Source organism: Pyrus communis, chromosome 11 (assembly GCF_963583255.1).
Source record: "Pyrus communis chromosome 11, drPyrComm1.1, whole genome shotgun sequence".
Taxonomy (NCBI): Eukaryota; Viridiplantae; Streptophyta; class Magnoliopsida; order Rosales; family Rosaceae; genus Pyrus; species Pyrus communis.
In genome coordinates, this window is record NC_084813.1 from 5,806,434 (window position 1) to 5,818,952 (window position 12,519).

General features: G+C 36.0%; 1 protein-coding gene across 2 annotated transcripts; it reads right to left on the minus strand.

Annotated features, from left to right (window-relative positions):
- Positions 1-347: 347 nt before the first annotated feature.
- On the minus strand, positions 348-4,661 carry LOC137708853 (uncharacterized). 2 transcript variants are annotated; one of them, XM_068448010.1, is made up of 2 exons: positions 4,234-4,661; positions 348-1,264 (listed from the first exon to the last, which is right to left on the minus strand). In XM_068448010.1, the coding sequence occupies exon 2, from the start codon at positions 1,226-1,228 to the stop codon at positions 665-667; it is 564 nt and encodes a 187-aa protein (XP_068304111.1). In that variant the 5' UTR covers positions 1,229-1,264; positions 4,234-4,661; the 3' UTR covers positions 348-664. The 2 variants fall into 2 exon arrangements, with proteins under 2 accessions (XP_068304111.1, XP_068304110.1); XM_068448009.1 differs by having other exon boundaries at positions 351-1,274; positions 4,234-4,656.
- Between the last annotated feature and the right edge of the window lie 7,858 nt (positions 4,662-12,519).

The window sequence follows — 12,519 nt, forward strand, 5'->3', positions numbered from 1 at the left end:
GCAAGAGCACAGGAGCTCTTTGAAAACTTTGAAAAATAAAAATAAAAATCAAGAGGTGGAACGTAAGAGCAAGTTTCAAAAGGGAAGTGGGTTGCATAGAGAAGCAGTAGCTTCTTGATCAGCTTCGACTGCAAACACCACAACTTTCCTGGAGTGAGTACACCATCACAGTTGCCTCCCGTGCCAATGACGCAACGTTGCGGTGTACCCGTGCCATGTAAGCTTATCTCCAATTGATGTCGAGCTACGTGAAGCTGTAAGAGATTCCTTTGGCTACCATGGACTTACAATAAATAATTCAACCATTTCGATAGGTTATAGTGAGGTTAACAGTTAGCTGGTTTATGTGCATTCGCAAATAACAATTTGGTTGTTGTGAAATTTGGTCCTACAGCAGTTCGATAGCAGCAACATCAAACCAAAATCAGAACGACAAAAACAACTTTATAAAAAGTATGACAATTGAAGTAAGAATAATCTTGCAGAAGTTCCTGATAATATAGAATTTATATCAAAACTAAAAATCTCTAATGAAAGTAAGGTTCAACAAAATCATCCATATCCTCATATTGATCAAAAGCTGAAGATCGACTTACATGACCCGCACAAATCTTGGGAAGACACCAACACATCTGTCATAACCACTGAAAACCCGTCTAATTATTCAAAGCTCATCCTCCATCCTCAAGTACTCTCCAATATCAGTCTGGTGAAGCACCACAATTCCATTGGGGTCCAACTTCCTACAATCTTGAGTAGACTTGGCAGCAATCCCAAAACCCAAAGGCACATCTGACATTGAAAACACAACCACGCCATCACCTGGCACAATATTCTCTGTAATCCTCCCCAAACCACCTTTCAAAACATGGTTTCCGTACAAGAACGACATTTCGGAGGTAGGTTTGAGCCAGACCTTGTGTTTAGCATTTGATGCCAATAAACTCAGACATTGAACAGTTAAATGGAACTTGCCTCCATGAGTGAACCTACCGATACAGGTGCCAAGAGAGACTAGCTGGGTCCGAGCTATATTTGTAGCACGCTTTACTAGTGACTCGCTAACATAGTAAACTTTGTTCTTGTGGAGGCGAAAGCAGTAACGACCTGAACCGGGGTCTGGGCCTTCATGAGAAGGGTTCTCGACAATGTTTTTGAGGTTGTTGCCTGTAAACTTGAACAGCTTTTCAAACACTGTCGTGGTCTCAGTCTCGTCTAAAGGTCTCATCTTTGTCCGTGTTATGTCACCTAAGGTTCTGTACTGCTGATAATTCCTAAACACAGCACCATTCATTAATATTTAAACACTTTTCAAGAGGCACACAACCAGTGGAGCATGGCTTCCCAGAACAATCACAGAATATTTCAGTCAATCGTTTTCATATTTATTTGGCAGAAACTTAATCACTCTTGAAATGTATGCTTGATATACTCTTCGACAAAAAGTATGCAAAACCGTTGAGTTACATTAGTTAAACAAAAGCAAAAGGCACAAAAAGATGAACAACTCCCAAACCACCATCCAAGCACAATACAAACCACAAAATGTTATAGTAAAGCCAATACAAACTTATTTCATAAGGCAACATAACTATCCGAAACTGTGAAGAAAGCATTTGCAAAAAATATTTAATCAGTTTCTAAATACTGAGGTATTCAAACAAAAAACTACTCAAGTTAACTCAAGAAAGGGGAAATGGGGGAATTTCAAAACACAGATTGCCAGTTTTCTACCGTCTAAAGTTTTAATGAGTTGGAATTGTTATTCTCAGAAAAGAAAAGTCAGATGAGAAAACTACTAGTTAGTTGTAATGGCAATAGAACAAAGAAAACATAACTGAACTAAGTCCAAGTTTTAGGAAAATCTATACAATAACTGTTGAGCACTGAAATCCAAAGGCTCTGATACCTTGTTAGACGTACATCCACTAAAACCCCAGAAGCTCACGTTGTTTGAAAAATTGACCAACAATGTAAATTAAGCAAAACACTAATAAAGATTGAACCAACGGCTTAACTTAAGTACTATTTAGAATAACGTCAACAATGAAGTGAATTCAGATTCAAAGCTCCAAATGACAACGAGAAACATATGTATCTGTGCTAGGGTAAAGTGAAACTTTACGACAAGTTCAAAACCCCATAACTAACACTGAAAACCGTCATGGCCGACCCCGAAAATGCAAGTGGAAACTCACCAAGTTGCAGAACAAATCAGAAACACAAATAAAACCAATTCAAATGCTCAAACAGGAATCAGAAATTCAAACAGCAAGCCATAACTCACAGATGACATAAATTTAGGCAGAATAATAATTTCAAAAACCAAGTTAATGAATTAATCCTATGTAGTAAATCAACAAACAGAAACAAAAGCAAACAAAACCCAACAAGAATCAAAGCATAAATTTTGAGAAAAACAATAAATAAATACTATATTTCTTATTCTTTTTATTATATTAACACGAAAAGAAAATAAGCTATCGAGCTTACCAACAGGAAGAATACGGCGGAACTGAGGAGAAGCCTTATGAGGTGAGTAGATGGAGTGTACGGCAGCGCAGGGTGGGAAGCAAAGAGAAGAAGAAGGAAGTAGGGCTGGGGTTTTTCCGGTTCGGTTTCAGTTTGGCTTCGATTTTTTTTTTTTTTTTTTTTCAACACAATCATAACATAAGAATTCCAACTAGAATCAAAGCCAATGAAAATAAACATTTAAAGTTCAACTAGAATTATCAATCAAGTCTTCCAAAGTCCGAACTTCATCTAATTAAGATACAAATCATATAATAAGATTCAATTAGGGAACAAAAAAAATCACGATTCATAAAGCTTTCCCATAGACCAATTACATAACATAAAACTGTACATAAAGCTGTCCATCCAATGAGTTCATCAAATCCCTCCGCCCAATCAACAAGCCAGATCATATGTTCATCCAGAGAAATAATGCACAGCCAAATGAAACCCAACTACTAGCCTTTTGTGCTTATGAACCTTGAATAATCAAATAAGTTATGCATATCTTTGAAATGAACTTTAACCCCAGCGAATACAATAGAATGGAACTGTATTGCCTATAATTCTGAATCATTCAAAAGTTCCATGTCATTTGAATATTATCATTCAACAAATCCCCTTCCCACCTCTGTATTCTTACCATTCAACTTCACAGTACGAAAAATATCTATTATCCATATGATCCACGTTTTAAATAACTAAATATTTATCACCCTTTCTTTGGCACATTTATATGTTATTACGAGGTTTATATGAAAACATTAAGCTTTTGAAAATTTAAAACAAATATAAAAAAAGCGTGGATATCTTTATGCATTTGCACATATATATATATATATATCAAAACTACACTGCACATGAACGTAAATATCAAAGCCACAGTAGTACTACCACAAATCAGTGTTTACTAACTTCAACACTCAAACATGTTTTGTATTCCATGCCATCTCAGCCTACTTATTTATTGATTAACTTCTACATGCCTACATTCAGTGGCCTTCTAGAACTACATTTCTGTGGCAGTGCCTAACCAAAACTGACATTCTAATGTTTAACTTTCAAGAAAAAATAATTACTAAAACATAAAAATCACAAACTAGATTAAACATATCATACTGGATTACATACACCATTGAAAGAAAAATTTGTATTGTAATTCAAGAATGTGGACATCATCATATAGCTTTAAGTTACTCTAAGCTTCCTCTCCCACAATTCTGAATCATTCAAAAGTTCCATGTCATTTGAATATTATCATTCAACAAGAAAATTTCCTTAAAAGTTATTTTCATTCCTATACTCCATCAGTCTTTCTGCTCCTCATCCAACAGAATCGACCCCTTTATCAACATAATATCATTTTCCTTTACTTCTCATCTCATTTTTTAAGAATATATATTCAGCTTCTTGTCAAACCGTCTACTTCTAGTCCCTTTCTATGCTATATTTTTACTCTCACAAATAGCCTTCCTACCTCTGTATTCTTAGCATTCAACTTCACAGTACGAAAAATATCTATTCTTACCATTTCAATCAGATTCTTCTAGTTGACAATAATAGTAAGCATTACTATCATAGGAACAACAAAAACCACTAAAAATCAAAGAAAATCGCAAAAGCCATGAAATTGAAAAACTGCAGAAACGCATGAAATTGAAAATAAAATCTGCAAAACCCATGAAATTGAAAAGAAAATCTGTAGAACATGAGACTAACCTTGCAAAGGAAGTCGTTGGTGGAGACTCGAAACGGCGAGAGGAAGTCGCGGGTCGCGGGTCACGGGGGCGACAGACTGAGAGTGAGACGGCGACACTTGCAAATCGGCGAGATGTGAGAGACTGACTGACTGAGAGTGAGACGGGTCGCAGGTCGCTGGGAAGGAGGAAGACGAAGACTGATTGTGTTGAGAGAGGGTGCGCGGGGCGGCGGAGGCTGGGAAGGAGAGCGTCCAGACTCCAGAGTACAGACAGAGGGATCAGGGATGAGGGATCGATGTTTAGGCCTTAGGGTTTCAGACTGAACGACGTCGACCAATACCAATACAAACTTTCAGACTGAACGAAACGCCGCTTCTAGTAATAAATATAAAACGTTTTGACAACACTTCAGTTCGATTCGGTTCGATTTAACAGTTTTGGTTTGATTTTTTTTTTCGATTCGATTTTTTCTACCTCGATTTGGTTTTCGGTCCGATATTCTTCGATTTTCAATTTTTCGAACCCAGCTCTATAAGGAAAGATAGGTTTTGAGCGGCAGGTTAGAAGGAACTAAGTTATGATCACGTGTATTAGGGTGTAACAAAAGTACGTAATACATATGGGCCATGTGGCATTGTGACATTCAGATTTAGAATAGATGATGGGCCAAAGCCCACATCTGAACCATTAAGTGGGGCAGAAATAGATAGCCCACTGAGAGTGGGTGTAATTTTATTTATTTATTTATACTGCGATGTTTTATATGCTAAGCGGATGAGAAAATAAATTGGTTATAAACTCATCATTTATGAGATTCGATCATAAAACTTTTCATTTACATGTGAATAGGAATAATATTAGATTGTAGTATGTTTTTGCATTTTAAAGGCTTAATAATTTATTTTTATCGAATTCTTTTACACTAAGTGGTGGAGGATTTAGCCTCAGTGAGACAATAGGCGAGCCATAATGGTTTATTATTGGACTTGCTATTCAAGAGTCGAAATTAAGACTTTTCATTTGTTAATAGAGAGGCATATGACTAGAGCGTACAACTAAGCGGCAGACCTTTCCATTAATTTAATTATTAATTTTGATAGAATTTTATTGGTTATCACTTTTTAGTTTTATGTTTCATCCGACACGTTCATATCAACCTTTCCTATTATATGTGTTTGAAATTGTTAACAGATGTTAGGTTTGTGATTTTGGCATCTCCAACTAAGGAGTTAAATCGCAAGTGGCTCTTTACCACAGTGGTGAAAAGGAGTTGAGCGCTTTCATGACGGTGTGAGTTCGAATCCCTAAGTAGCTAATCTAACATCTAATTTGACAAAGGAAAATTTTATTTAAACCCATGCAACTTCTTTTTTTATACCCAACTTAAAATTTTGAATTTTAATTGTCTATTTTATCCTATTGCATAATTATTATTAAGTACAAAATGAAATTAATAATAAAACTCAAATTTATCAATAAACCCAAACATTATAATTAAACGTTACAATCATTCTTTGTTTATTCTACGTTTATACTGGTTAAAACCCTAATAGCTCTCATAGATAGGACTAGGTTTCACCACTACAAACATGGTTTTTCTTCTTGTAAAGACTATTGGTAAACTTATTCTCCATTTGAGATTAAATCTCATTCTACTTACTAAAATATGAACGCCAAATTCGTTCAATTCAATCAATCAGAAAACTATCCCAATGATCTGGTCTAATGTTCTTGCTGATGACTAACTTTTATTGATTAACGCTTATGTGGCCTCTAATATTTACAGACACTTCCCACGAATTGTATTATCTAGAAATTTACAGGTCAAATGTAGTATTTTCAGAGGTAAAAACTCTTCAGGTACAAGTCGTGTTGAAAAAGATATTTCGTTTGCTACAACGCGAAAGCTTTTTCATTTATGATAGTTTGAGTTACTATCTACCTGGATTCCTAATGCCAAACAAAACGTAGTTTGTTGCTAGTTAATCATAATCAGGAAAGCAACAATTTCCTGATTACATTACACCTTAGCGAACGTATACAGTTCGAGATCAGATAACAATTAAGCTCAACGGGTTCCACAAATACAACATAACAAGGGGACATTTTTTCGAAGCTTCTCACAAGATATGAGGTCCGGACATCTGCTGAGAGAAAACCCACTCGTGAGCAACCCGGCGGTGTGCAAAGGCCATCCCCACATCCACACCTCCTCAATTGCAGATTTATACAATGTGCAATGTGAGCTTAAAAGCAAACCATCCTAACATTTCATCATTAACAAGTTTGTGAATTTTGGAACAGACGTTTCAAGTTTATCACCGAATAATGCTGAATTGCTATTAAACTTGTAAAGCAGAAGTTTGATTACCAAGTACCTGACTATGTCCTATATAGAACTAGGATAGCTGCAATTCGAAACCCTCCCAGGAACAAGACCCCACATCTCTTTCTACAAGAACCTTAGCCTGCCATTCATATCATCCACAACCCAAGATTTTTAACTAACATTTCTCACCATCTCCGGCGACAGAATTGGTTTCAATGCACCCGAAACCATCTTATAAAACCCGCACATCGCCACATAAACCAAGCTTAAACCCAAAATCAATCTCCAAAACTCACACGCAAAACCCCATTTTCTCTTCATCTTCTTAGTCTTCTTCTTCGATTTCAATCTTACATCTGTTGAAGAATCAATGAGCTTATTTGGCGGTAACTATTCAGCAGTCAAGTGGCACAAGCTGCTGCGGCAGTTTCTGAGTTAAAAATCTAATAGGTGTAAAAATAAATCTACATATTGAATTGAGTTTATAGGGGTATATTAGGTATTAAATTTGGGTTTAAAGAGATATTAATAGTTTAGTTAAAAATCAAATAGGTGCAAAGAGTAAGTTGGGTGTATAAATATGTTAGATGAGTTTAAATAAAATTTCCCTAGAAATCTACTATTTGACCAAAAAAAAAATTGAGAAGTTAAATCTACAGTAAAATGTCACGTAGCAAAATTTAAAGGCAGAATGAAACTCCACACGAGAGATTGTCAACCTCTTTCTCAAGACACCAATGTCACCAATTTTCTTATATTATCCTTGCAATAAAATAATATGGGAAAAATTTTTAAATGTCATATGAACTTATACATTCTTTTTCAATGTGCCATACGAACTAAAATTTTAAGTAATTTGTCATATCAATTATCTGAAATCATGAACTTTTCATCTAACATCCGTTAGTTTTTCATAAAAATAAATCATGTACAACACACATAACTTGTGTTCAGTGGTAAAAACGTGTTGTGCTCTTGCATGACGGCGTGAGTTTGAATTATGTCGGTGACTAATCTAACATCTAACTTACTAATGATATCACTCGACTAAAAAAAAAAATCAAAATGTGTGTAGTAGATGAACACAATCTCAAAATTTAATTAAACTCACATAACAACGATAAATAAAGGCATTATCACAACTTAGGGGTGGTGAGCAATCCCATTAAAATAGAACTTAATATATACATATTAAAAACAAAAACAAATTGATGCAAAATCTCCCGACGACTAATACTGTCCCAAATCATGCATGAGATATGCACATTTATCCCTTCATGCCACTTGGTTATAAGCAAACATCATGCATTTACTAATACTATTCCAAGTCATGGATGACACCTACACATTTGTCCTTTCATGCCACTTGATTATAAGCAAACATCATGCACAAGTTGTTTACTAATTAGTATTACTACTATTCAGCTTGTATCATCACCGTTTTCTTTCTGTTATTCATACGCCCAAGACATTGTAAGAAATAATGGTGATTATTCAAAACGAATCAACAATTAGTTGCATAAGGTCACAGTCAGTGATCCCAACTTGATAAAGAAAGAAAAAAAAAAGGAAGTCGACTTCCAAACTAAAATAAAAATGTATATAAATATAGAAAATTGTTATTAGCACTCCAAAAATCTCATTTGGCACTCCAAACTTTCTATAATTAGAAAGAAAAATATACTTGTGCGGAGTGTAGAATAAGATTTTTAGAGTGCTAATAATAGTTTCCCAAATATGTCTTAAAAAATATTGTACGTCGCATTGACTTAGACTTTCGCAAATAGACTTATAATCTCTGGTATCTAATAAATAACCAGATTGAAAATATTCATTGACTTACAAAATTTTCTCATGGACGTACCCATTTTTTTGCTACAGATACCAATATAGAGGCTAAAAGACAATACGATATTAAATTCATATGTGGTAGAGATATTTATGAATTTAATCATTAAAATGCATAAGCTCAATTATACATTCAAGTTAGATCAATTCCCGAAGTTTTGGTCAACAATAAAAAAAGAATCTGTCATATAGGTAGATAAATATAATTAACTTGTGATATAGGTTGATTATAAAAGTTAAAAATAAAATCTATAAATGGGGTTTAAAGCAGGAAGAATAACGAGAAATAACAAAAAGATAAATAAAAAGAAATAAACAAAGAGATAATTGGGAAGCAATTTGATTTTTATAATAAATATTATCATTGAACAAATAATTATTGATAATTAAATAATTAAATATAACAAATTAGACTTATTTTAATAAACTAGACTATTCTTACTATTGGCTTAAAAAATTGAACTTATATCAACTTCCCCCTTAAATTAAAGAGGGTGAGGGGGAGGCAGATAGATCTCATTCTCAAGTAGTTGTCCTAATAAATTTCCTCTTCTTAACACTTGCTATATGGTAGTGACTGCTTTCTGCTAGTGCGAATAAATTTCAATGGCTGCCATGAACGTTGAACAGTCCCGGTCATCTCGTGAATCTGCCTCCAAACTGCTGGAACACTTTCAGTATAATCCAGAACGAGACTCGGAAACCGACGTAAGAAACGTTCTGTTAGTGGTGGCGGCCCTGATTACTGCAGCAACCTTCACAGCGGGATTGAATCCTCCTGGTGGTGTTTGGCAAGAAACCGACTACGGTAAAGCTAACACCACGAGTGATGACCACTTAGCCGGTAAGTCAGTTTGGGATAGTACTGGACACGCCTTCACTTTGTTCCTTTTCTTCAACTCGGCAGCGTTTTCTTCATCCACAATCGTGATCTCATATCTTGTGTATAAGTTTCCATTTTATCTGGAGATATGGGTTGCCTTGTTTTCTATGTCATTTACCTATGGTGTTTCCATTGCGGCTATAACTGACCAGACTAATTTAAAATCTTCTTACATATACCTTGCAATTTTTTTACCCTATATCTTAAGGTTTTTGGTTGAAGGGTACAAAAAGCTCTGCAAATAGCAACTCGGCAGCATAGCAAGGCTTTCTGGAGAAATTGTTTAATGCCTATGCAGGTTGATGCAAGTTGTAATATGTCAGTGTAAGTTGTAATATGTCGGTGATGCCTATGCAGGTTCATGTAAGTTGTCATATGTAAGTGTAAGTTGTAATATGTTAGTGATGAGTAACAAAATAGTTTAGTCAAAAGATAACGTGTGTTCATCAACTTTGAGTGCATCCATCTTATAAACTGTTTGTTTACCACCCAACAATGTCACCTAACAAGACCAGCATCATATGAGATTTTTTTTCTCACCCTCGCCTCAGTAGCATGTCTCCTAGGTTAGGAAGTTATGACAATGTTTATATTTGTCATGTATTGTCCTTACATTAGTAGTATGTGGATAAGAATAGTGATTTTCACATACGCTTAGGATTTCTCCTTCTGTACTCCTCCACTTGGTTTTGTCCCTTGATTTTCCTTTGATTTATTGAAATCAAAGGCTAGGACGAAAGAGAAGAGAGTAGAGGAGAAAAACAGAGTGAGAAAATCACTTCTCAAAACTAAATGGTGATTTAACTTCAATCTGAGGCATTAAGGACTGGCAAACATTCAAGCAAAATGTCAGCCGCATGCTCCAATTCTGGCTTAGAGATAATCAATGGGGCCACAAGCCTGAGAACATTTCCTTTTCCCGGTGTTATTATGAGCAGGCCAGAATTTCGACAGGCATCCACAAGCCCGAAGCAGATACATCTAGCTCTACCCCAACAATGAGCCCCGAAACCACGTACTTCTTTCACATGTGGATTTGTTCCCTGCGTACTTGTTAACAGTTCTTTGAAATACCGACCTTTGGTTGAGACGCTCGATAGAAACTCAGGCTTTGAGATTTTGTCCAAAACGGCAAAGGCTGCAGCACAAATAAGCGGCCCTCCAGCAAATGTGCTTCCGTGTTCCCCATGAATGTTGTGATTTTGGCATCTCCAACTAAGGAGTTAAATCGCAAGTGGCCTTTTACCACAGTGGTGGAAAAGAGCTGAGTGCTTTCATGACGGTGTGAGTTTGAATCCGTAGATAGCTAATCTAACATCTAATTTGACAAAATCTACTATTTGACCAAAAACAATTGAGGAGTTAAATCTATAGTAGAATGTCATGTAGCAAAAATTTAAAGGCAGAATGAAACTCCACGAGAGATTGTCAACCTCTTTCTCAAGACACCAACCATGTCACCAATTTTCTTATATTATCCTTGTAGTAAAATATTATGGGAAAATTTTTGAAATGTCATATGAAATTATACATTTTTTTTTAATTTGTCATATCAATTATCTAAAATCATTAACTTTTCATCTAACATCCGTTAGTTTTTCATAAAAATAAAACAACACACATAAATTGTGTTCAGGGTTACTCACAAGTTTTATATTTTAGTTTTTATTCTTATACATAGATATATTACACATGGGATGGGGGGAATAAATCAGTTTAAGACTTTTGACCTCCTTTTCACAAGTTCTCTGCTTTTCTTTAGTACGAACCAAAAACTTTTGGTTGGTAAAAAGAACATGTCAGGTTCATTTTAAAAACTTATTGTCAACAACATTAGGCTCACTAACATGAATTTTAACTAATTGCAAGTTTTGAGAATTCAATGCTGTGACATCCCACATCGCCCAGGGGAGTGATCCTTAAATGTATATTCCCATCTCTACCTAGCACGAGGCCTTTTGGGAGCTCACTGGCTTCGGGTTCCGTAGGAACTCCGAAGTTAAGCGAGAAGGGGGCTAGAGCAATCCCATGATGGGTGACCCACTGGGAAGTTGCTCGTGAGTTCCCAAAAACAAAACCGTGAGGGAATGGTAAGCCCAAAGCGGACAATATCGTGCTACGATGGTGGAGCGGGCCCGGGAAGTGGTCCCGCCCCGGGCCGGGATGTGACAATTTGGTATCAGAGCCTAACCCTGGCACGCGTGTGTGCCGACGAGGACGTCGGGCCCCTAAGGGGGGTGGATTGTGACATCCCACATCGCCCAGGGGAGTGATCCTTAAATGTATATTCCCATCTCTACCTAGCACGAGGTCTTTTGGGAGCTCACTGGCTTCGGGTTCCGTAGGAACTCCGAAGTTAAGCGAGAAGGGGGCTAGAGCAATCCCATGATGGGTGATCCACTGGGAAGTTGCTCGTGAGTTCCCAAAAACAAAACCGTGAGGGAATGGTAAGCCTAAAGCGGACAATATTGTGCTACGGTGGTGGAGCGGGCTCGGGAAGTGATCCGCCCGGGGCCGGGATGTGACAAATGCTGTCATTTGTTTCTATAAAAAACAAAGGAGTTGACATGTCCAAAATAACATTGAAATTCTCGAAATAATCTTGAAGGTAAGTGGGGAATTGAAATGTCTAGAATAACCTTGAAAATAATTCATGTGCAAGCCATATGGCTTATTTTGGATGCAAAACATAATGGAGTTAGAGTGATATGACAAATTAATGATTTTAGAAAATTGATATGACAAATTGCTTAAAATTTTAGTTCATATGACAAATTTAAAAAAGGTGTATAAGTTCATATGATACTTCAAAAAATTTCCTAAACAATATTTACATAATAAAGATGAAACGACAATTATACTAATTTAAATTCTTCCAACTTTTCTCCAACCCTTCACTCTTTCACGTTTTTCTTCCATATAAAAAAACAAAAGAAATGAAATAATTATCCTTGTTACTTAGTACAGCGGTTTTGCGATATTCTTCTTCACTTGAAGTCATTGTTCTAAAAATTCCCGCATAGGCGCTAGGTGGCCGGTCACGTCCCCAATTAGTCTCCATGCCTTTGAAAATTAAGAAATTGTGTGTAGACCCGCTTAGGCGGGCGCCTAACGGGCCATCTAGGTCTCGACTCTCATGTAAACAAAAAATTGATAACTTTCATCCGACACATTAAAATTTTAATTTAATTAATTTAATTGTTAATTTGACATAATTACCGGTTATCACTTTTTGGTTTTATGTT

Excerpts from the sequence above, each read along its gene's own strand:
- LOC137708853 (XM_068448010.1), bottom strand. The coding sequence starts at position 1,228 with ATGAGACCTTTAGACGAGACTGAGACCACGACAGTGTTTGAAAAGCTG.